Source organism: Gracilinanus agilis, chromosome 2 (assembly GCF_016433145.1).
Source record: "Gracilinanus agilis isolate LMUSP501 chromosome 2, AgileGrace, whole genome shotgun sequence".
In the NCBI taxonomy this organism is placed as follows: Eukaryota; Metazoa; Chordata; class Mammalia; order Didelphimorphia; family Didelphidae; genus Gracilinanus; species Gracilinanus agilis.
Genome location: NC_058131.1, coordinates 52,050,627 through 52,074,718, shown reverse-complemented (window position 1 = coordinate 52,074,718; position 24,092 = coordinate 52,050,627). Strand labels below are relative to the sequence as shown.

General features: G+C 45.3%; 2 protein-coding genes across 2 annotated transcripts; one reads left to right on the top strand and one right to left on the bottom strand.

The window, feature by feature from the left end:
* Positions 1 to 353: 353 nt before the first annotated feature.
* On the top strand, positions 354 to 4,398 carry IL17C (interleukin 17C). Its single transcript, XM_044659394.1, has 3 exons — positions 354 to 452; positions 3,087 to 3,421; positions 4,140 to 4,398. Exons 1-3 carry the CDS (start codon positions 354 to 356, stop codon positions 4,396 to 4,398), a joined length of 693 nt encoding a protein of 230 aa, XP_044515329.1.
* An 8,689-nt stretch (positions 4,399 to 13,087) lies between these two features.
* LOC123233242 (cytochrome b-245 light chain) lies at positions 13,088 to 22,386 on the bottom strand. The gene is made up of 6 exons (XM_044659393.1): positions 22,237 to 22,386; positions 21,486 to 21,595; positions 18,845 to 18,919; positions 16,764 to 16,847; positions 16,099 to 16,180; positions 13,088 to 13,528 (listed from the first exon to the last, which is right to left on the bottom strand). Exons 1-6 carry the CDS (start codon positions 22,384 to 22,386, stop codon positions 13,322 to 13,324), a joined length of 708 nt encoding a protein of 235 aa, XP_044515328.1. The 3' UTR covers positions 13,088 to 13,321.
* Positions 22,387 to 24,092: the final 1,706 nt, after the last annotated feature.

Genomic DNA, 24,092 nt, shown 5'->3' with positions numbered 1-24,092 from the left:
TTGACCAGGGTCACACAGCTGGGAAGTGACTGAGGCCAGATTTGAACCTAGGAACTCTAGGTCTGGCTCTCAATCCACTGAGCCACCCAGCTGCCCCCTAGGATAGAGTTTTAATGGTAGACTTGATGACAGTCAGTGATAGATAAGATTGGGGAGGAAGGGAGTCAGGCAGGGGGAGGTTCCTAAGTTGCCTCCTCCAAGCATCCTTTATCTTCCATCTTAGGATCTATATATTGGTCCCAGGGCAGAAGAGTCCTAAGGGCTAGGCGACTGCAGTTAAGTGACTAGCCATTCATTAAACCCAGGGCAAATGCCAGCTACTTCCATGAAATCTTCCCTGGTCTTCCCTAGCCATGGCCTCTCCCCTTCCTCCTGTTGCCACTATTTTATATGATAGTTTAAATGGCCGGGTACGTGTCACATCACCCTACCAGAGTAAAAGCGCCACGAAGGCAGGAACCCAGTGTTCCTGCTAGTCCTTATCTCTCCTGATCTGCACAGGGCAGCCAATTCATACATGTAGGTTGAATGATACTCAGTTGAGCTCTGGGCCCCTTCCTCCATCAGATGAAGGAGCTGGATGATGACACAGTCTCTGAGGTCTCTTCCAGCTCTCCATATGTGACGCTTCTCTGAATGGATTAGTATTTTACTGAGCGCCCCAATTTTGTGGAAGACCCAGAATAAGCCCTGCCTCAAAGGCTTTATGGTCTTCTTGGAGTCGGGCCTGGGATGTGAAGCAACATGTGCATCTCAGTCCAACGGGCCCCTTCTTCATGCACTCTGCACTGTGTGTTCTCTTCCCTTTGAAAAAAGAGCCAGAGGAAGAAGGAAAGGTAGAAGCAAGGGAGGGAGCAGGAGTCATTGGCCCCAATACACCTGTAGGAAAACAGGACTCTCAGAGTCAGAAGGGGAGCCCTGAACTCCTGGGTTTCCTGCCCAGTGGATCCTTGGAGTCTTCCTGTAGGAAGGAAGATGGAAGTTAAATATATCCCTCTGACACTAGCTGTGTGACCCTGGGCAAGTCACTTCACCCTGCTTGCTTCAGTTTCTGCATCTGTCAAATGAGTTGAACAAGGAAATGGCAAATCACTCCAGGAACTCTGCCAAGAAACCCCGAATAGAGTCACATGAAGAGTTAGCAACAACAACAACAACAACAACAACAACAACACAACAACAACAACAACAACAACAACAACAACGATGAGGACAACAACAACGCCAATAAGTCTCTATGTGGGAAGTGGATGAGTTTAGGGGAGGGAAAGGGAGGCACAGGTTTGGGAAAAGGGGAAAGAGGATATGACTGGTGAAGATGAGAATGAGAAAAAGGAGCCACGGAAAAAGTGGTTTGGGAAATGGGTTTGGGCTCAGGGGCAGGGGGAAATGGGTTTCTGGAAAATATAGTTGGGGAAATGAGTTTCAAAAAGGGCAGCTGGTGGGACATAAGTTTGGGATTTGGAGAACGAGACGTTAGACCAAGAGTGAGGGATGATGGGTTTATAGGGAGTAACTAAAGGGAGATGGAGGTGGAGGAGGGGGTGATGAGATGGAGTAGGGGAGGGAGCGATGGAAGTGGAGGAGGAGGAGATGGGGTAGAGGAGAGAAGATGATCTGGAGAGGAGGAGGGGGAGATCCAGACAGGGTATAGGAGGGGGAGATGGAGGTAGAGGAGGTGGAGATGGGATAGAGGAGGGGAGATGATCTGGAGTGGAGGAGAGGGAGGTGGAGGTGGAGGAGGGTGAGATGAGATGAATTGGGGAGGGAGAATGACAGGCTAGACTAGAGACTGAGGAAGAGGGATTGCCTGAAAGCGATTTGGGGAGGGCAAAGTAGGCAGCAGTTCAGCTGGGGGGGAGTAGCCTCCAGAAGAAGCCCCAGGTTAGTGCCCTTTGAAAGCCTTCTAGGTCAAAGTGCCACTTGAAATCTGATCCCTCCGGGAAGGCCCCCTGTGCTTGGGAGGAGAGAACCCTGAGCCGCAGCACTTCCTTCCAAAGGAGGAAGAGAAGGGAATTAGCAAAGGAGTATTTTCCCCTGGAGTTTCCGCAGGTGAGTTCCGCCCTCTGTGGCAGAGTATAAGGAGGCCAGCAGAGCCAAAGGTGAGATCAGAAAGGACCAAATAGCCCCCTTGACAGGTGCCTGCTGGAAAGCCAGAGAGGACCACGAAGAAGCCTCCATCTCTTCCTCCTCTAGTCAATGGAATCCCCAATCATGGTAAGAGCATCAATGCCTAGCCTCGTGTGGGTGGCACCTTGGCCACTCACCAGCTGGAGGAGCTGTTCTGCTAGCTGGGCCAGGGCTGGGAGGGAGGGAGAGAGGTAGGGGCAGTGGAAGCCCGGCTTCCCCAGGAGCAACAACATGATCCGGAGTCTGCAATGAAGATTCCTCCTTCCTGTCTGCTCCCAGCTCTGAAACGGATCTGGTTCTGTTTCTAGATTGGGGGGCCTCCGTTTTGCCAATTTCCAGCTCGCTGGGGTGGTTCAGATATGTTTGGGGAGAGGGGAAATGGAGGGAATCTGAGCCTGGGAAGGAGAGTTAAGGGAAGGAGCCATGGGTACAGGGACCGGGATATGGGAAAGGATGAGGACATAACTTGTTCATTTCTCAGGCTGAGTTCACCATAAAAAGTTCCAAGCAGGAATTCTGGTCCATGGAGCCCTGTGGATAGAATTTGGGGTGGGGGCGGGGTCTGAGAACTTGGATGGGGAAAATATGGACTCTATTTCGATATAATCGGCTCCTCTTTGGTCCTCTGTGCTTTATTCCATGCATTAAAAAACCTTATTCTGAGAAGCCGATGGGCGCCGGCCGACTGCCAAAGGGGGCCAGCCTAGGAAAGAGGCCCAGGAGCCCTGGCCTAGAGGGTCATAAGGACTCTGAAACTAGGGAGTCTCTCAGATCCTAGGAGGAGGCGGCATGAACTTGGCTGCTGGTGGCTGAAGGCACCCTGGCTCCCGCCGCCCGGCATCCCTGCTGGCTAAGTTGGCAGGTCTTCCCAGGGGCTGCCAGCAGGTCAGCTAAGTCCTCGGTCCCCAGAGGGTGCCCCACTCACCTTCCCCTTCTCCCAAATCTGTCTCCCACAGATTGTCGCCTGCGTACTCCTCCTCTTCTTGCCTGCCTGCCTCTCCCGGCACGCTCAGGGGCTGGCTTCAGGACTCCACGTTCCCCAGGGGTCTTCGCATCCTCACCATCGCTGCTACGCCCCTGAGGAGCTGTCCCAAGGCCAGCTTCCCTTCCACCTGATAAGCAAAGGGGCCAGGTCAGCCCGCTCCCTGCCCGCTACCCTAGTCCCCAGCCTGGAAGCCGGGAGTCCAGCTCGGGGACGGGCACATCCAGAGCCCCAGTGCCCAATTCTCCAGTTTGAAAACGCGCACGAAGCAGAAGTCCGACAGCGATCCCTGTCTCCTTGGAGATACCGGTAAGGCCCGCCCCCAACCCCCCCCCCCCCCAGGCGGGGAAGAACCTCGGAGCTCTCTAGGCTGGGGGCTCGAAGCAGGCTGCGCCTTGTTCTCCACATTTGCATAGGAGAAAGCAGACTCTCAGACGTGCTAGAGTGAACTTTGAGCTGGAAGCGTGAGAGCCGGAGGAGCCTTGGGACTAAGGCACGCTTGTTAGCACATGGAGCACAGAGGACAGAGGAGGCCATTTAAGCCCCTCCTCTCAGTTTCCTGGGACCCAGAGAGGAGAAGGGACCAGCGGCCTCGCTGACTACAGAGCAGGAGGTCTCCATAGCCATATTGTCTTTCTTTTTATTTTAAAGCCTTCCCTTCTGTCTTAGAATCAGTATTGTGTATTGGTTCGAAGGCAGAAGAGTGTAAGGGCTAGGCAATGAGGGTTAAGTGACTTGCCCAGGGTCACACAGCTGGGAAGTGTCTGAGGCCAGATTTGAACCCAGGACCTCCTGTCTCTAGACCTGGCTCTTTAATCACTGAACCACCTAGTTGCTCCCCATCACTTATATTTCTAGAATGCTTTAAGCACTTTCTTCATAACATAGTGTGGTTGTTTATTAGATTCTAAGCTCCTTGAGGGCAGACACTGTGTTTTTTGCCCCCTTTAGTATTCCCAGCAATTAACACAGTCCTTGGCACACAGTAGGCGCTCAGTAAATGCTCATTCGCTTTCTTATCTTACAGAATTGACATGGATGAAAACCGGTACCCCCCAAAACTGGCCTTTGCAGAATGCCTGTGCAAAGGCTGCATTCACATGAAATCAGGTCAGGAGACATCTTCCTTCAACTCGGTCCCCCTGCATCAGAAATTAATGGTCCTCCACCGCAAGCCCTGCTCTCTGAATGGAGATGCTCAAGTAACCCCCGGCGCCTTCACTTTCCACAAAGAGTACATCGATGTTCCTGTGGGCTGCACCTGTGCCCTGCCCCGCTCTGGCTAAGTAGGAAGGATCGGCTGGAGTTGGGAGGCTCACTCAGCCCCTGAAGGAGCCTGAAGTGGTAAAAAGAGCCTCGTGTTTGGAGTCAAGACACCTGAACTTAAATCTGTGAAATAAGATAACTGAATTAGATGACCCCCAAGGTCTCATCTGGTTCTGAACCCCGCAAGCCTCTGAAACCTAGATGAAGGACGGTATCCGATTTTTGATTATTGGTGCCACTGTCAGCTTTGGGTCCCTTGTGGACTTTCTCCTGGCCTTCGAATCTGAGGTCCCCCAAGAGCCTCCCTTCTCTCTCTGGGCACCTGCTGGTCCAGTGTTGGCCCTTCCCAAGGATGAGTGGAGAACACAGGCTTGTTCTTCATAGCTACTGGCTCACTTTCTATGCTGTCTTTCATTCTCTTGCCTAGTGGGTTGGAGGCTGAGGATGGGGCTGGGCTTGGGGCCAGGGAAGTTGTTTTTAATGATGTGGTCATAGAGTTAAATGAATATAATTAGTACATAATAATATATTAATTATATATTATATATAATATATAAAATAAAGTATATTATATATAACATATAATAATATAGTAATTATAATTAGTAGTTATGTGCCCCCCCCTTTACTGGAAAAGTCACTTAAACTCTCTGATTCTCAATTTTCCCATCTGTAAACTGGAGACAATAATCCTTCCCAGTGAGGAAAGGCCTTTGTAACTCCCAAAGCTTGTAAGTTATTTTATAACTATTATTATTCTTAAGCCCAATGGGCTTTCTTTTAGTGAGTTCCCTCTTGGAACACAGCCTTCCAGGTGCCATCTTCTTTTTTTTTTTCTTCCTCCTCTTCCAAGGCTGCTTGTCTATGGTGCTAGACCCCTTTCCTTAGGCAGATCCTCAGACTCGGAAGCCTAAGGGTTCAGCAAGCCGAGGCAGAGGAAAGAGATGGAGATTTTATGGCCCATATCAGTCCACTTTGATGATCTGCCCTGGAAGGCTGTAATTCCACTCTGAGAACCTACTGAACTACAAATTGTATTTATCGAGGTATTGCAGCTAATGTGGGTATGTTATGTATCTATGTATTTATTGATTATTTATATCGAATGGCCTTGTGGTTGGATTATCTCTTTGCAGTTGGTCTGTCCTAGGGAAACTGGGTCAGTTTTTCCTGTTTATATTTTCAGTGGACCAGACATGGGGCTTTGACTTTTTCTGTTCCCATTATTTGAAAAGTCCCAGATTGATAAGCAGCAACAAGTTGGAGAGGAACTTACCCTATGAAAGAATTCTCTCCAATTTCCCCCTCTCTGATGAAGCCACCGACTACCAGGGTTTGGTTGGAGGGAGAAGGCAAAGTCACCTGTCAGAGCTAAGGAGCTTGTTCTTTCATTGGGTCTATCATGTCCTTTTGGAGACATTTAGACCAGGTGCCAGGACTTCTGGCCCAACTACTGATGAGGTTTCAGATTTTGAAGAGATTCGGCAGCTTTGTTATAAGGAGAAAGAATACCAGGGCTTCAGGGAGCTTTTAAATTTCCCTTTTCAGAACAATTTCATTTTTTATTCACCCCCTAACTATAATTATCTGTGGCAAGGACCACCTGGGATTTGGCAGGCAGGGTGTGTGTGTGTGTGTGTGTGTGTGTGTTAAGGCTATACAGGAAGTCACTGATCTCTAAATATGTTCTAGAAATGACTTTGCCCTCAAAGACTATCTTTTGCTTCTCTACAACTTCATCATGCCTTGCTGTGTTTTTATATATGTATATTTTTCATTTTCAGAGTCCCAGGATATATTCTCCCTTCCTGCCACACACTCTCTCCTCCCCATTTCGTTCCTCTGTCCTCCTTCATCTTTTCTCAATGATGGTTCCAGGTTGATAGAGACCATGCCACATCTGTCTTTATTGGCCACATCTGAGCTTCACAAGACAAAAACAAAGCTTGTCTTGGGGTCTAGTCAATAAGAGAATATTTATTCAATGGAGAATCCCAGGAATATTTGAAACCCTGGAAAACTTTAAAACCTGGTTTTCCCGGTTGAGAAGCCAATCGGATTTAGTTAAAAATTCAACAAAAGCTGTAGGATGCTTCTTATCCATTCATGTCTCAGGTTAAATGGGGCAGCTGAGAGAAAGCCCAAAGGGTCACCTGCCAGCACTGAGCCTCTCAGATGGTTGGAATTCAGTCCTCAGCTTAGCAGGTTATTATTTTTTAAAATAAGCATTTATTAAGCTATTGTAGCTCAGTGGTGTCTCACCCTTCATGACCCCTGTGGGGTTTTCTTTTTCTTTTTCTTGTTTTTGTTTTTTAAATTTCCTCTGAGGTTTCTTGACAAGAACACTAGAGTGGTTTGCTGTTTCTGTCTCTAGTGTATTAGTAAACAGGTTAGGTGACTTCTCCAAGGTCACACAGCTAATAAGTATCAGGAGCTGGATCTGAACTCAGATCTTCCTGACTCCAGGCCCAGCACTCTATACATTGAGGTAACTCAAGAAGGTTATACTGTGAATTTTATTTGTCTTCTTATAGGCTTCTTCTTGGGCACAATTATGTCATATTTTGGCTTGAAAGCTAAAGACAGGGAATGTTGGGTGGGGAGGTATGGCATAGAAGAGAATAGTGTAATTTATTTAAGTTATTGTTATCCCTAAACTTTGTATTTCTGTTTCCACAAAAATAAAGTCACAACTGGAAATAAAATTGGTCTTTCATTTAGAACTTCTCTATTGGAGGCTCCTAGTCTGAGCTGGTACCTGTCTAATAGGATCCCCAGTGAAGAATGATTGAAAGAACCTAGCGCTATACTTTGTATACATGGCAGCAGACACTCAGTATTGCTTATTGAGTGTTGAATGAATGAATTGGAGAAGTCAGGCATGGAGGAGAGAAGACCTTGGTGGGGGGACCTGATAGGTGGCTCCAAGAATTTGAAGGACCCTCATGTTCTGTTTGGTTCCAGAGAACAGAGCTACAAACAATGGGATGGAAATTGCCAGGAGGGAAATTTAGGATTATTTGTACCAATTTCCCAACAAATAAGCTATCCATAAGTGGGAAGGTTGCCTCAAAAGGCAAATATTTCCCAGTTATCTCTACATCTTACCACTGGCCACAAGCAATGATTTGTTAAACCCTTACCTTTATTTGGGAATCAATATTAAGTATTGGTTCCAAGGTAGTCCAATAAGAGGGGTAGAGGGAAGATTGAGAAAAGAAATGAAGAAAATCATGAAGAAAATAACACCTTAAAAAACATAACTGGGGGGCTTGTAGGTAGCTCAGTGGATTGAGAGCCAGGCCAAGAGATAGGAGGTCCTGGCTTCAGATCTGGTCTCAGACACTTCCTAACTATATGACCCTGGGCAAGTCACTTAACCCTCATTGCCTAGCCCTTACCACTTCTCTGCCTTGGAATCAATATACAAGACAATATACTAAGACAGATGGTAAGGTTTAAAAAAGAACAGAATTGGCCAAATGGAGGAAGATATACAAAAATTCACTTAAGAGAACTCCCTAAAAAGCAGAATTGGCCAATGGAAAAATATATACAAAAATTCACTGCAGAAAAGAACTTCTAAAAAAGTTAAATTGGCCCCAAAGAAAAAGAGATACAAAAGCTCACTGCAGAAATAATTCCATGAAAATTAGAGCTGAGCAAATGGAAGCTAATGACTCCATGGAACACCAAGAAACTATCACAAAATCAAAAGAATGAAAAACTAGAAGATAATGTGAAATATCTCATTGAGAAGGAAAAAAATGGACCTGAAAATAGAGGAGATATAATTTAAAGAACTATTGGGCTACTTGAAAGCCATGATGAAAAAAATAACCTAAATATCATCTTTCAAAAAGGTATATGGGAGGGGGCAGCTGGATAGCTCAGTGGATTGAGAGCCAGGCCTAGAGATGGGAGGTCCTAGGTTCAAATTCAGCCTCAGACACTTCCCAGCTGTGTGACCCTGGGCAAATCACTTGACCCCCATTGCCCACCCTTACCACTCTTCCACCAAGGAGCCAATACACAGAACTTAAGGGTTAAAAAAAAAGTTATATGGGGCAGCCATGTGGCTCAGTGGATAGAGCACCAGACCTTGGGAACAGAGAGCATGGCTGTGAGTTGACTATGATGGGATGATATCTAGAATAATAAAATTGAGTCAAAAAAAGAGGAATTCACTGAGAAAGGTGGAGAGGGAAAATTAGAAAGAGGTAAATTATCTCACATAACAGAGGAATAAATGAGCTTTTACTATGGAAGGAAAGATGGGAAGCATTTGAACCTTACCTTCATCAGAAATGGCTCAAAGAGGAATTAACATGCACATTTATCTGAGTATAGATATTTCTCTTACTCTGCAGGAAAGTAGAACAAGAAAAGGACAAGAGAAGAAGAGTGGGGCTTAGAATAGAGGGTGGATTGAGGGAGGTGGAAGTCAGAAGCAAAACCCTTTTGAGGATGGATGGGAAAGGAGAGAGACAAAAATAAACAGTGGAAAATGAAGAGAAATACATAGTAAGCATAACTACGAAAATTTCTTATAGCAAGTTTTACTGATAAAGGCTTTATTTCTCAAATTGACTCAAATTTATAAGATACAAGTCTGCTAGTTGATGAATGGTCAAAGAATATGAACAGGCAGTTTTCAGATGAAGAAACCAAAGCTATCTATAATGGTATGAAGAAATGCTGTAAGTCATTATTGATTAGAGAAAGACAAAGTAAAACAGCTTTGACTTCAGAAAACTTATGTGGAAATTATTACATGTAATTTATAATAAATAATAATAATAGTAATAATAAAATAGCTTCGAGGCACTACTCCAAACCTATCGGATTGAATAATATGAAAGGGGAAATGACAAATGTTTTAGGAGATTTGGAAAAATTGGGACACTAAAGCAATATTGGTGGAATTGTGAACCGATGTAGCTACTCTGGAAAGTACTTGGAACTATGCCCAAAGAGCTATAAAACTGTGAATACCCTTTGACCCAGCAATATCACTATAAGGTCAGTATCCCAAAGAGATAAAAAAAAAAGTAAAGGACCCATATGTACAAAATACGGATAGCAGCTCTTTTGTGGTGGCAAAGAATTGAAATTGAAAGGATGCCCATCAATTAGGGAATGGTTGAACCAGTTGTGGTATATGAGTGTGATGGAATAATAATATTGTGCTAGAAGTGATGAGCAGGATGCTTTCAGAAACACCTGGAAAGACTTACATGAGCTGATTCAAAGTGAAGTGAGTCAAAGGAAGAGAACAATGAGCAGAGCAATTGCAATGTTGTATGACAATCATCTGTGAATGACTTCACTATTCACAACAATACCATTAACCAAGACACTTCCGAAAGACTTAGGAAGAAAAATGCTTTCCACCTCCAGAGAAAGAACTGATGGAGTCTAAATGCAGATTGAAGCAAACTTCTTAAAGGTTCCTTTATTTTTCTTGTTTGTTTTTTCATCTACATTTTCTTTTTTTTACCTTATATGGAAATATGTTTTGCATGACTGCAGATGTATAATCTATATCAAATTGCCTGCCTGCTAATGATGGACAGGGGAAAGGGAGTGGATTTGGAGCTCAAATTTTAAAGAAATGAATGTTTAAAAATTGTTTTTACATGTAATTGGGAAAAGGTAAAATATTAAATACATGAGAAAACAAAGAGTGTATTGCTGTGCCCTAACACTGAGCAGCAAGACCCAGTCAGTCCCCGTCTTCATGTACTCCATTCTGTGTCCAAAGCAAGAAGCAAGGCAGGAAGGGTAATAAATTATACTTAGAGATAACAATGTAAGAATGTCCCAACCCTTGGCCTACCTCCCTCTCAATACCCAAGGAGAATGTTGCAATCAGTCCATAGACCCTTGCAATAAATAGCCAAAGGCCCCTAGTAATAACAGTTTATGAGCAGAGGAGGGAGGGAACATCTGTTTTTATAACACACCCTGGGGTTTTCCCACCTCTTTATCCCTGCTCATAGCTTTCCCGGGGTTCTCCCCCGCACTTCAACCTGTTGAAATATGTCCCATCTATTAAGGCTCAGCTCAGTTGCCATTTCCTCTGTAAAGTCTTCTCTCTGACCTCCACCGAACTGTAAAGGACCTCTTCTAGCCTGAACTTTGTCTGGACCTTCCCGATAGGTACTTATCACATCCTGCATCAAGTTACAGTGTTTGTGGGTCTTTGAGAGAAGAGCCTTTTCCCTTACTGTTCTGGGAATCAGGGTTCTGTAGAGAGCCATAAACAAACACTTTGATCTGTAAATCCTATCAGATCCAGTTACAACTAATGATTATAACCAATTTATAACTTCTTTCATTATTCAAAGTTTTCCTGTGTAATAAATCATGTTATTTTAAAGAAAAGGGGAAATATGTCGGGAGCACTTAAGAGAAATTAGAATCTCAAGTAGATATTTTTATCTGGACCCCATCAAAAGATCAATACAGACTGACAGAACTGTGTATTGACCTTTTCTCCCTATCAGGGTCGAGACTGGAATGGGATGTCTAAGATAAAAATCTGAGATTCCTCTTTTGATTCCTTTCATAATTCACACCTTTCTTTAAAATGCAATATAGACTTATTGAAAAAGCTTTGGGCTCTCAGTAATCCAGCAGGAGTGGGGTTAACAGTTTCCCTTGGCCAAGAATGCAGCTGCCTGGTACAGCCAAGGTTGAACCCTTAGCCAGGGGCATTTTGCCCAGAATTAAAGTAAAATAATGAGGCTCAAAAATATTGTTTAACACCATCAAGGCTGAGAAATTCAGGGGCTTTCCGGCCTAACAAAATGTTCCAGACTTCATTTAATGATAACACATATAGTTGATAGTTTAGCATAGGTTTTTATCTATACCTGGAGGCTTCTAAGGCTTTTGTTTTGAGTATAGTAAGAATACTGCTCTCTGTACTTGTGGGAAACTTTCTTGGGCTTTTGGGGGAAGGGGATCTTTAACTTTCTATATAATAAACTGGTGACTCCATTGTACCTTGGAGCACTTTGAGCTAACAAGCCGCGCTTCCAATCTGTTTAGTTCTTTACATCTGACGACCACCCTAGGCCACTCAGATAAGTCTCTGATTATAGAACAGGATCTCTATAGGGTTCCCCACCACTTCCTGCAGTCTCTCTGACAATTCACTGAGAACCCTTTCCCTGTTCTCAGTTTCACAGTATGTGTGGGCTTCACTTATCAGAGTATAAGCTCCCTGGGGAACAGGAATTTATCTATGTGTATTTCTATCTTCAAGACTTAGCATAGTACCTGGCACCTCAGAAGTCTTAAATAAATGCTCTCTCTCTGTCTCTCTGTCTCTCCTCACCTGCCTGCCTATATATCCATCCATTTACTTATCTTTCTATCTGTCCATCCATCCATCTGTTTCTGTAACTATATTTATTTTCAACCTATCTATCCACCCATCTACTTATCTTTCTATCCACTTATTTGTCTGCCTGTCTATGTATGTATCTACTTATTTTTCTGCCTATCCATCCATCCACTTATCTATCCATCTATCTATCTATCTGTCTGTCTGTCTGTCTGTCTATCTATTTATCCATCCATCCATCCATCCATCCATCTGTCTACCTATCTATCCATCTATCTATCTATCCATCCATCTATCTGTCTGTCTATCCATCTATCTATCTATCCATCCATCTATCTGTCTATCTATCTATCTATCTATCCATCTATGTCTGTCTATTTATCTATACATCTATCTGTCTATCTATCTATCCATCCATCTATCTGTCTGTCTATCTATCCATCTATGCCTGTCTATTTATCTATCTATCTATCTATCTATCTATCTATCTATCTATCTATCTATCTATCTATCTATCTATCCATCCATCCATCCATCCATCTACTTATCTTCCTGTCTTTCCATCTGTCCATCAATCTGTCTACCTACTCTTCTGTCTGTCCATCTGTCTCTATCCATCAGTTCAGCCCATCTCTCTTGGCTTCCATCCACCCACCCGTCTGTCTTCTCTCCCCCACTGGAATGTGACCTCCTTGACGACAGGTGCCAGACTCTGCACATTTACACGGGGTCTGCTGTTCCTTCTCGCACCGATGCAGCACGGGCACAGAGAGAGAGAGAGAGAGAGAGAGAGAGAGAGAGAGAGAGAGAGAGAGAGAGACAGACAGACAGACAGACAGAGAGACAGACAGAGACAGAGACAGAGAGACAGAGACAGAGACAGAGACAGAGAGACATTAGGAAGCTGGTTCCTGGCGTCCCGCCCATTTCTCGGCGGTTTCGTAGAAGGCGTCGTTGTATCCAGCCTTGCTCTTCTTTCTACCCCAGCCCTTGGCACCGAGCCAGAGCCAGGGTGCGCGCTCGATACTTGTTCCCTGCCTGTTACACCATGAAGGCAGAGGGAAGGGACTCGGGTAAGTGCCCGAGTTTTGCGGCGCGGAATCGTGAAGGGGCCCTGCTAATTTCGAATTAGAAAAGCTAATTTAAAGCCCGGGCTAGTTACTTCTGTCTTCAGTTTCCTCCTCTGCCGGAGGGTAAAGATAATGCTTGTATTATTCCTCCGGAGTGCAGGACCGGCATCAAAAGCCAGACGAAAGCGCTCGGGAACCCTGCTGGGTGCTCTAGAACGGGAGCAACGATCGCGTGCGCTCCTGTCCCGCCCACTGAGCCTATTGGAGGAAGAATGACCCAGGAGCTTTTACGGAGGTGCATTTATTACAAAATATGCATAGCAACTGGAAACTCTAATTAGGGATGAGGACCGAAGGGAAATAGGGCAGGCTCTGCCCCCGGGGCCAAACAGCCTACAAGGAGGTTCCCGTCCCAGCTCCCAGCCGCCAGCAGCGCCGGGCTTGGATGCCGTCTGCCCTCTGGTGGTCATTTGTGGGAGTGCGTGAGGCGGAGGTGGGGCTCTACCCATTCGAGGGTCTCTACACGACCTCATCAGTCACGGGGACCGGGTTCACCTGGGGGCCCCCAGAAGGCCCCGCGGCCTCTTCCTCGGGCTGCTTCTTCCGGGCCTCCGCGGGGGGACGGGGTGGGGGGTTGCTGGGCGGCTGCTTGATGGTGGCCCTCACCTGGAGTCGCTCCTTGGGCTTCTGCTCAATTGGCCTCCACTCCTCTCCCCGGATTGCAGCCTGAAGAAAGGGAACCAGGGATAGGCGGGCAGGCCATGAGCCTGTGTCCCCAGAGCCCCTGTGGGCAGGGGACACCCATCAGCTGGTCCTAGCCTCAGCACTCCGCCCCTCATCCTCTACTCTGGAGTTATTGTTCCCTCTTAGGGGCATCATTCATCTTCTTTCCCCAGAAGCTGGAGGCCTTTTCTGGCCCACCCCCCACCCCCACCCCCAGATCCAATACCTTTCCACTCATTTCCTGAACAAAAACAAAACAAAACAAAAACCGTCCATCTTATTATTATACCCAATATTGCCTGTCAGTTCCAAGGCAGAGGAATGGTGAGGCTGGGCATTGGAGATTAAGTGACTTGCCCAGGATCCCACAACTAGGAAGTGTCTGAGGCCACATATGAACCCAGGATCTCCCACCTCCAGACACGATCTATCCACTGAGCTGCCCCCTCCTGTACATATCTTTATGCATCTAGTTACCTGCATTTTGTCTCCTACATTAGACTGGAAGCTCTTTGAGAGCAGCGACCATATTTTTGCCTTTTTTGTATCCCTAGCACAGGGATTTGCATACAGCAAACATTTAATAAAGGCTCAAAGACTGGCCCACCAAATGTCCTTTGGGACACAGTGTGGTGGACCAGGAGAAAGCACCTGGCTTTGGACAGAGGAACCAGAGCCAAGTCCGTGTGACCTTGGACAATCTTCTTCCAGCTCTGGACTTCAGTTTCCTCATTTGTAAAATGAAGAATTAGAATCACTGTGGTCCTCCCCTATGACTGTGAGCTACTTGAGGGCAGACACTAGTTTTGCCTTTCACTGTAATCCTAGCACTTAGCATTATGCCTGGTGCATGGTAGGTGCTTAATAAATGCTGCCTGGAATATTCTAAAATGAATCAATTCTGAAAGTCTTAGGAACTCAGATCAACAATCATAATTCCAAAAAATTCACGATGAAATATCCACCTCCAGAGAACTATTGGACCTGAAATTCAGACTGAAGCATTTTCTTCCTTCCTTCCCTGCCTTTACTTCATTTTTTCCTTTTTTCCTTCCTTCCTTTTCCTTTCCTACCTCCCTTTCCTTCCTTCCTTCCCTCCCTTTCCCTCCTTCCTTCCTTCCCTCCCTTTCTTTCTTTTCCTCCCCTTCCTTCCTTCCCCCCTCCCTCCCTCCCTCCCTTCTTTCCTTCCTTTCTTCCCTCTTCTTCCTTCTTTCTATAGTTAATGAGGGAATTAATTTTCATGACTACTCATATTTGTTATGGATGTTGCTTTTCTTGCCTTCTCAAAAGGTAGAGGAGTGAGAGAGAGAAACAGGAACTAAAAAGAAATTAATTTAAAAAAATGTTTGTTGACTGTATGACTACGGGAGCCCAGGAGCAGAGGATGGGGACGGGTGGTGGGAAGGGGCATACTGCTCCTGACTGTCAGGCTCCTGCACTCTTAAGATAGGGTGCAGGCCATGAGTCTCTGGGATATTGTGGAACATAGGCCTAGTCACTTAATCTCACTGAGCCTCAGTTTCCTACTCTGTAAAATGGATATAAGAAACCTCCACTTTACAGAGTGGTTGTGACAAAAGGGATTTATAAACTTTAAAAGTGCTCTAGAAAATGGAGTTAATAACATAGCTGTGGTATAGCTGGCCCACTGGCATTGGAGCTTAGGCTTTGAGTTGCCTGCACCCCAACAACAAGTGTGATTTTGCATTGAATGGGTTATAGTAATCAGAGGCATCATTCCTGGAAGAGGTGAGGGTACTGTCCATGGTCCTACAGAAGTTAACTGGCCCACACAGGAATCAAGCTAGCAATAGTGGCCTCTGGAGCCAGTCTGTGCCAGGGACTAGCGAGGACATCCTGGAGACAGAAGACCCTGCCTGTGAAGGAAGCACACTGCCCTGGGGCCAACATGTGGAAGAAGGTGTCCCAGCTGGAAGGGAAGCTCCCTGCTCTTCACCCTGAAGCATCCCTCTGTTCTTTGGGGCCTCTTCTCTGACTGGTTCCTCCTGGAAACTTGGTTTGGAGAAAAGCCCTCCCCAGGCAGTCCTCTAAGACTCCATGCTTCAGAGAAAGTGCCCATATGCCAGAGGGAGCTTCCTTACTAGGACTTCTCTCTTCAGTCTAATCCTTTGTCTCCTGTCTTTTTGTTTTGTTTTGTTTTGTTTTATGACTAAGATTGTGGGTTGAAGAGGGTGCTTGGCTTGAAGTCAGAAAGCTCTGAGTGCAAATATAGCTCTAGCCACTTTCTAGCTGTTTGTCTCTGCTCAAGTCACTGACCTTCTGTCTGTGCCTCAGTTTCCTCATCTGTAAAATGAAAGAAAAACAAACACCACCACTCCCCAGGCCAGGAAAGATGGCAGACACAGGGTGTAATCCCAGCTGTGTAGCTAACCATCTGGAAGACCTTGGGCAGGTCCAGGCTCAGTTTCCTCCTTTGGAAAGTGGGAGGAAGAAAACTCAACTCTAGGATAGGTCCTTTCTAACCCCCAAATGCCATGACTTCAAGATGGGGATGTTAGAAGGGATTCAGAGCAGGGAGAGGGTTGTGTTTGTCTGCACAATATAGGACTCACCAGGAGATAGATACCACTTGCAATAGCCAGACAGGCTGTGCCCAGGATGGTGGCTAATAGCACACCTGCAGGTACTGCCAAGCTGTAGAGGGACAAAAGAAAGGGATAACCAATGCAGAGATATTTTTAGGGATGGAGAGATTCTATAGGCAATGCTGAAGGGTTGAAGGTCTTGGGCAAGAAGGGAAGAGTGCTGCTAGAGGGGACATCTGCTGGCATTCTGCAGCCTGGCTCGTGAAGCTACTTCATAGAATCTTGGAGTATGAAGAGAGCTCAAAGGTCATCTTGGCCCACCAGTGCCCGTCTCTTACCTCAGGTACAAAGCAGAAGTATTGCTCAAATCCCTCCAGAGGACAAGAGGAAGGGACAAGGAGGAAGAGACCTAGACATGTGTCATAAGGTATAGAGCCAAGAACAAGGGAGCCTTGGTCCTTCTGCAGGGTCAGTCACCCTAGAACATAGCCTATCTGGGGAATCTCATTCAGCACCTAAAATCAGGTAGGGAAGATGTCCAAGGATGGAAGGTGTAAAGAACCTAGGAGTCTTGAGCCCAGGGTTCTCCCCTGATCACTGTCCCAATTGTGCCAGAGGTGACCAACTTATATTCTCAATCTCCTTTAGAAACCTGCCCTCCCCCCTGTCTCAGGCAGGTAGGTTCTACTCACCAGAGGTGTAGGATGGCTCGGACATAGTAGTTCCTAGTCAGGGGTCCAAATGCCTTTACCACAGTTGTCAGGTACTTCTGACCACTGGACAAGAGAAGAAAGAAATGCATGTGGGAGAAAGATCCCTGTGCCCAACCACTGACTTTCCTGGTGGCCCCCGAAGTCCTTCTTACAAGAAATCTGTCAGCCAAGGAAAGCTTACAATGAGCATGCCATGTAATGCCCACTTTATGAGCAAATACTGGCTCTGAAGAAATGGCCAATGGGCCCTCCCTTGACCTTCACCACCTAGGTCCTATGCTTGGAAAATGGAGCCAGACTCTATAAATCATTCCTGGGTCCTATGTACCTAGAACTATGCAAAATACGAGCCAATAATAGTCCTTCCCCCAGGGAACTTATCATCAATTCTGGGAAACTAGGGCTTTATGAATGGAGATGGAAGGTGGTCAGGGAAACAAAACACAGGATTTCAACTGGGAGGGATGAGGAGAGAGAGAGAGAGAGAGAGAAGAAGAAGAAGAAGAAGAAGAAGAAGAAGAAGAAGAAGAAGAAGAAGAAGAAGAAGAAGAAGAAGAAGAAGAAGNAGGAAGAAGAGGAAGAGGAGGAAGAGGAGGAAGAAGAGGAAGAGGAGGAGGAGGAGAGATGGATGAATGGATGAACAGATAGACAGACAGACAAATAGATGGATGGATGGATGGATAGAAAGAGAAAAAGATAAGAGCTAGATAGCAAGAAATATATAGATGGATAGATGGATGAATGAATGAATGGATGAATGATAGATGGATAGAGAGATGATGGATAGATGGACAGAGAGAGAGAAAGAGAAGCAGAGAGAAAGAGAGAGATAAGTGGAAAGAGAGCTATAGATAGATAGACAGCCAGATGGATAGATAGATAGATAGATAGATAGATAGATAGATAGATAGATAGATAGATAGATAGATATGAAACTGAGAAATGCTATACGCATCAGTAGGGTACCTGATTTTTCCAGGAGTGAAGATGGGTTTACATCGAGTCATTCTCACTGCACCATTTATTCAAGAATGAATTTCCTGAAAACCTACTGTATGCCCAGGACTTTGGGGAAACAAAGGCAAGATCTCCTAACCTTCATAGAACTTTCACTCCTGTTGGGAGGATAAAACTTATATACAGAAGGGCAGTTAGCTGACTCAATGATAGAGATCCAGGCCTAGAGAGGAGAGGTCTTGAGTTCAAATCTGACCTCAGACACTTCCTAGCTGTGTGATCCTAGACAAGTCACTTGACCCCCACTGCTTAGCCCTTACCACTCTTCTGCCTTGGAACCCATACACAGTATTGATTCTAAGACAGATGTAAGAGTTTGTTTGTTTTTTAAAGATTAACACATAGAGAATAGGGAGCAATAAACAACAGTATATTAGTAGGTGCTGATTTGTCCTGATCAATACATATTTGTTGAATCAATTACAGACTAAGGGCATTGTGGGTTTAGAAAAGGGAGTCATCACTGTGAACTAGGAGGATTCAGAGAAAGCTTCATGAAGGGGTTGGGATGGAGTTCTCTCACTCACTCACTCTCCACTATGATCTGCTCTAGGAATGTCAAATGTCTGACTAGTTCTGTTCTCCTCCGTCTAGAATTTAACTCTCTTCTCCCCTTCTTCTCTTCCCTCTCCCATATCTATCCATACAACTCTATCTAGCCTTTAAAACCCGGTTAAAGTCCTATTATTTCTTTGACTACTTTCAATCTCCCTCCACCTCCCTCTTTTTTGAATTCCTAAAGCCAACTCTCCCTTAAGAGATGATAAGCTCTGTGACAGCAGGGGTATTATTCTCTTGTATCTAGCACAGTGCTAGGCATTGGGTATAAGCAACCAAAAAAAGCTTGTTAAGTAGGTAGCTTCCATTCTCAAGAGGTAACGGATCTTTCTCTAGGAGGAACCATCAGCCAAATCTTTAGATCTAATATTTGCTGACAAGAAGTTGGGAGAGTCCTCAGCTCTTCCTGTCTCAGACAGCTGGGCAAAAGTGTCCTAGAAAATCCCTAAAGATCTCACCCTTGACAAACAAAGGAGGGAGCTTACCACCGCTCCATGGTGGAGCCCTTTTTCCTCTTGCCCCGAGGGTACTCCAGCAGGCAGATGAAAACTCCAGCCACACTTAGGGATCCAAGTCAAGGAAAAAATTTCATCTCTGGGAAATGAAGGGGTTGAACCAGAAGGTCTTGGTGGCACCTTCCAGGGTGTGACTGGTGATGCTATAATCCTAAGACCTGACTCACCCAGCTCAGCCTACAAATATGCCCACCAATGGCTCTGGTGGGGTACATGGAGAGGAACCTACCTAGGTCACAGCCCCTGGAGAAGGAGTCCAGAAAGGTCAGGAGCAGATGGAGTCTCTAACAGAAATGTCTAGACAGAGTTTCAACCAGGACCTGGGAATTCAGGCCCATTATGTGTCTAGAGTGGGATATTCTGAGAAAGAGGGTGGCATTATGCTGTAGGAACTGATGTAGAAGATGGTTTCAGAAAAAAAAAACCTGAAAAGACTTATATGAACTGATGCAAAGTGAAGGGAGCAGAATCAGGAGAACCATTTATACAGTAACTACAATATGATAAGGATAATCAATTCTTTTTTTTTTTAACCCTTAACTTCTGTGTATTGGTTCCTTGGTGGAAGAGTGGTAAGGGTGGGCAATGGGGGTCAAGTGACTTGCCCAGGGTCACACAGCTGGGAAGTGTCTGAGGCCGGATTTGAACCCAGGACCTCCCGTCTCTAGGCTTAGCTCTCAATCCACTGAGCTACCCAGCTGCCCCCAGGATAATCAATTCTGAAAGACTTAGGAACTCAAATCAACACAATGACCCAACACAGTTCCAAAGAACTCATGACGAAACATGCTGCCCATCCAATAGAGGGCTGATGGGCTCAGAGGGCAAAGTGAAAAATATTTGCTTCTCTCTCTTTTTTGGACATGGCTCATGTAAAAATTTGTTTTACATAATTATACATTTTTGAAGTGGGCTTTATTTTTCTTACTTTCTCAATGGGGAGGGTAAGGGTAAGAGGAAGGAGAGAATTTACAATTGAAAACAAAATAAAACTGAAATTTAAAAGATACAAAGTAGGAAAATCAAAGAAAGAAGGTAGCAGCAAAGGGGCTAACGGAATGTGGTGTAGCAGAAAGAACTCAGGTCAAGTGAGCTCTAGCCTCAGCTCTGCCCTTAACTAGCTTTGTGACCTTGGGAAAGTGGGGCTTTGGTTTCTTTACCTGTGAAAGGGATCCACAAAGTTGAAGTAGGTGATCTCAAAGGCCCACTCTAGCCCTGATGGTGTGTTCTGTGATCCTTCTCAGCTCTGACATTCTATGTTCTAAAAAGTCTCTTCCGACTTTTACGTTTTCTATTCTAAGGTCCATTCCTCTCTCTGTTGCTCTAAATTCTAAGGTCTCTTCCAGTACTGTTTTGTGTTGTAAGTTTCCTTTTAGCTCTCAAATTTTGTACTCTAAGGTCCCTCCTAGCTCTGACATTCTCTGTTCTAAAGTCTTTCCCAGCTCTGACAGATTCTCTAAGATCCTTCCCAGCTCTGATATTCTCTGTTTTAAGGTCATTTCTGGCTCTGACATTCTATTCTAAGGTCTCTCCCAGCTATGACATTCTCTGTTCTAAGGTCTCTCCCAGCTCTGACATTCTCTGTTCTAAAGTCTCTCCCAGCTCTGACATTCTCTGTTCCAAGGTCTCTCCCAGCTCTGACATTCTCTGTTCTAAAGTCTCTCCCAGCTCTGACATTCTCTGTTCTAAGGTCTCTCCCAGCTCTGCCATTCTCTGTTCCAAGGTCTCTCCCAGCTCTGCCATTCTCTGTTCTAAGGTCTCTCCCAGCTCTGCCATTCTCTGTTCTAAGTCTCTCCCAGCTCTGCCATTCTCTGTTCTAAGGTCTCTCCCAGCTCTGACATTCTCTGTTCTAAGGCTTCTTCTAGCTCTGGTATTCTCTGATTTCTATTTGTTACAAGTTCCAGAAAATTTTTCACTTGGCCCGCAAGAGACACAGGAATTTCTTCTTGTGGCTTTAGCATTAGACCTGGGACAGAGGATTTGACCTCCCATCTCCCTCTCCTTCTGACAGATGCCTCTGGAACAGGGCAATAACAGAGATGTAACCACAATGGGGAAAGGGAGCATCACTGTCTACCAAGCCAAGACCCCAAACCACTTCCAAGGAACCTCACCCACAACAGACTTCTCCCTTCAGAGGTTGTGGGAAGTTTCCTCACAGAAATAGAGAAAGTTAGAATTGGGCTCTTAAAGATTATCCAGATGAAAAATAGGGGCCCAACATGTGTGAAGTGGCTCACTCCCAGTACTGTTTTGTCAGCAAATGACTTTTAGAAACAGGATTAGAACCCAGTGCTTTGGACTTTGCTTCCAGGGCTCACAGGTAGGTGGGGAGGATCATATTTATATCCTTGCCTCATGATGAGAAAAGAAGTTTGCAAAGCCCAAAACACTCTATGAAAATAAGCACTATATTGTTATTATTAGTGAATGCCTCCTTCTGCTCTGTGATTTACTACCCATCATTCATCAGCTTTCCTGAAACATCTGACAAAGAATGAAGCTCAAAGATCTGGAATCTTTGTCGAGTTTGGGTGCAGGTCCTTCAGGGTCAGGATTAGTGTGACAGGCAAGGTTGGGGTGGGATGGGGGGGTGAATATAAAAGGATACATCGAGTAGGCACCAAACTCCCACAGGACAAACTGCCCAGCTGTTGCCACAATGCCACCGCTCAGGAGGACTGCAGAAATAGAAAAGGAAACTGAGTTAGGGATAAGGGACTAGAACCAACGGAAGGCAGAAGACACTGGGGGGAGTCGCTTCTGAACAGAAGGGGAACCTACAAGACAGTGCCCCGGCCATCTCTTTCCCAAGCCTGGAAGGGCAGACTATATTTTGTATTTATTTATCTGTGCATATATTGTTTTCCCTCAAAGAATAGAAGCTTCTTGGGGGCAAGTGTTTTGCTGCATCTCCAAAGCCTAGCACAGCACTTGAAACATCACAGGGGCTTAATAAATGTTTGCTAAATGTATGAATATGAAGGCGCTCTCTCTCTCTCTCTCTCTCTCTCTCTCTCTCTCTCTCTCTCTCTCTCTCTCTCTCCCCTCTCTCTTTCTCTCCCTCTCTCTCATTCTAATTCTCTTTCCTTTCCCCTCTCTCCTCCTCCATTACCCTCATTTTTCTTTTTTCTCTATCAATCTCTCCCCTTCTTTCTCTTATTCTAATTCTTCTAATTCTCTCACCTTCTCCCTTTTCCCTTCTCTTTATCTCTCTCATATTCTCTCATTCTCTCTCCTCTTCTCTTTCTCATTTTCTCCATCCTTTTCCCTCTCCTTCTCCCCTTGCTCTCCCTCCCTCCATCCTCCCTCTCTCCCCATCTCTCCTATTTTTCTAATCAGTCAGTTTTTACAAAGCCCACCTGGCTATATCCAACCCCAAACGTGGATTCTGCCAGTGTCTGATTGGGAAGGTGGTCACATGCCCCCCTACACACGGCCACACACTCACACAGACGCACACTTTTTGGAAGGCAGCAGCAGACGGTGTGGTCCCCTAAGACAGCAGTCATAGAATATCAGAATTGGAAAGGACCTTTGGCTTCATGAAGTCATTGGACTGGAGAGACCATCTAGGCTTAGAAGCTGAGGACTTGCCCTTTCTTCTCCCACTTCCAGGAGTCCACTGCCCTGTGTTCTCTGCCCTTCTCCCACCCTCCCCTCTTCCTCAGACATCTGATCTCATTTATTTCAGTCTGGGAAGGAACAGTCAATCCTCACGTTCACTCTCCCAAGAGGATTCCTAAGAGGGAGCTTTTGCTTGGCATGTGGAAGCAGGGATGTTGCCTATCCCTGTGAGAAGAATTCTCTCGGGCATCAGAGTGGGGATTGGGTGGATGGCAGAGGAGAGGGCAAAGTGGAGGGGCGGTATTCCTTGCCCAGGAAATGGGGCAGTTTTATTTAACCCAGAACTGAAAAGCTTTGGGCAAAGTAGGCTGAAGCATACCTAGGAAACTTAGCCCTTGTTTCCCTCTTGAGACTGTCACCCTTCATTTTACAACTAAGGAAACAGAGGCTTAGAGAGGAAACAAGACTTGTTCAGTTATCCATGTAGTGGGCGGCTAGGTGGTACAATGGAGAGAGCATTGATCTGGAGTCAAGAAAAACCTGAGTTGCCATGTGGCCTCAGATATTCCCTAGCTGTGTGACCCTGGGCAAGTCACTTAACTCTGCCTCATTTGTCAAATGAGTAGGAGAAGGAAGTGGCAAACCACTCCAGTATCTTTGCCAAGAAAATCCCAAGTGGGGTCAGTCAGACACAACTGAAAACAACAATTAATAATATTAATAATACACTGCACTAAAAAGTATATGATTTAAGCATAATGTTAATTATACTAATTATTACCAGTAAATTATATTATTAATATGTGGTTATATTATATTAAGATGATGATGATTATAGTAATTAATGACATGTGGGAAGCATCTTGAATAGAGGGCCAGCCTTGAGCCAAGTTCTATCTCGACATACACCTATCTGCTGGGCAGCCACGTGCTTAACCTCCCCCAAGAGAACTTGGCCAAACCGTTAAGTTCCAGATGGATAGCAGCGAACCCTTTGATAATGGTTTACAAAGCACTTTTCCCCCAGCCACTGTGCGAAGTCAGCAAGGGAAGAATACTCATAGAAAAGGCTCCCAGAAGGGAGGGGACCTTTTTAGTCTCAGGTAGCTTGGTGGCTAAAGCACCAGATCTTCAGAGAGGTTCTGAGTTCAGACCTGGCCTCAGATACTACCTAGCTGTGTGATCCTGGACAAGTCATTTAATCCCCATCACCAAGTCTTTACTGCTCTTCCACCTTGGAACCAATACACAGTATCAATTCTAAGTAAAGATGGAAGGAAGGAAGGATGGAAGGAAAGATGGAAAGAGGGAAGGAAGGAAGGATAGAAAGAAGGATGGAATGAAGGAAGGATGGATGGATGAAAGAAGGAAGGATGGAAAGAAGGAAGGAAGGATGGAAGGAAGGATGGAAAAGAAGGAAGGATAGAAAGGATAGAAAGAAGGATGGAAAGAAGGAAGGATGGAAATAAAGAAGGATGGAAGGAAGGACAGAAAAAAGGAAGGAAGGAAGGAAGGAAGGAAGGAAGGATGAAAGGAAGGATGGAAGGAAGAATGGAAGGAAGAATGGAAGGTAGGAAGGAAGGAAGGAAGGAAGGAAGAATGGAAGGAAGGAAGAATGGAAGGAAGAATGGAAGGAAGGAAGGAAGGAAGG

Excerpts from the sequence above, each read along its gene's own strand:
- IL17C (XM_044659394.1), top strand. The coding sequence starts at position 354 with ATGGCCTCTCCCCTTCCTCCTGTTGCCACTATTTTATATGATAGTTTA. Across the intron at positions 453-3,086 it reads AGAGTAAAAGCGCCACGAAG|ATTGTCGCCTGCGTACTCCT; the intron begins GCAGGAACCCAG and ends TGTCTCCCACAG. Across the intron at positions 3,422-4,139 it reads CTGTCTCCTTGGAGATACCG|AATTGACATGGATGAAAACC; the intron begins GTAAGGCCCGCC and ends CTTATCTTACAG.
- LOC123233242 (XM_044659393.1), bottom strand. The coding sequence starts at position 22,386 with ATGACTGCTGTCTTAGGGGACCACACCGTCTGCTGCTGCCTTCCAAAA. Across the intron at positions 18,920-21,485 it reads GAGTTTGGTGCCTACTCGAT|TGTGGCTGGAGTTTTCATCT; the intron begins GTATCCTTTTAT and ends TGGATCCCTAAG. Across the intron at positions 16,181-16,763 it reads CGAGCCATCCTACACCTCTG|CTTGGCAGTACCTGCAGGTG; the intron begins GTGAGTAGAACC and ends GTCCCTCTACAG.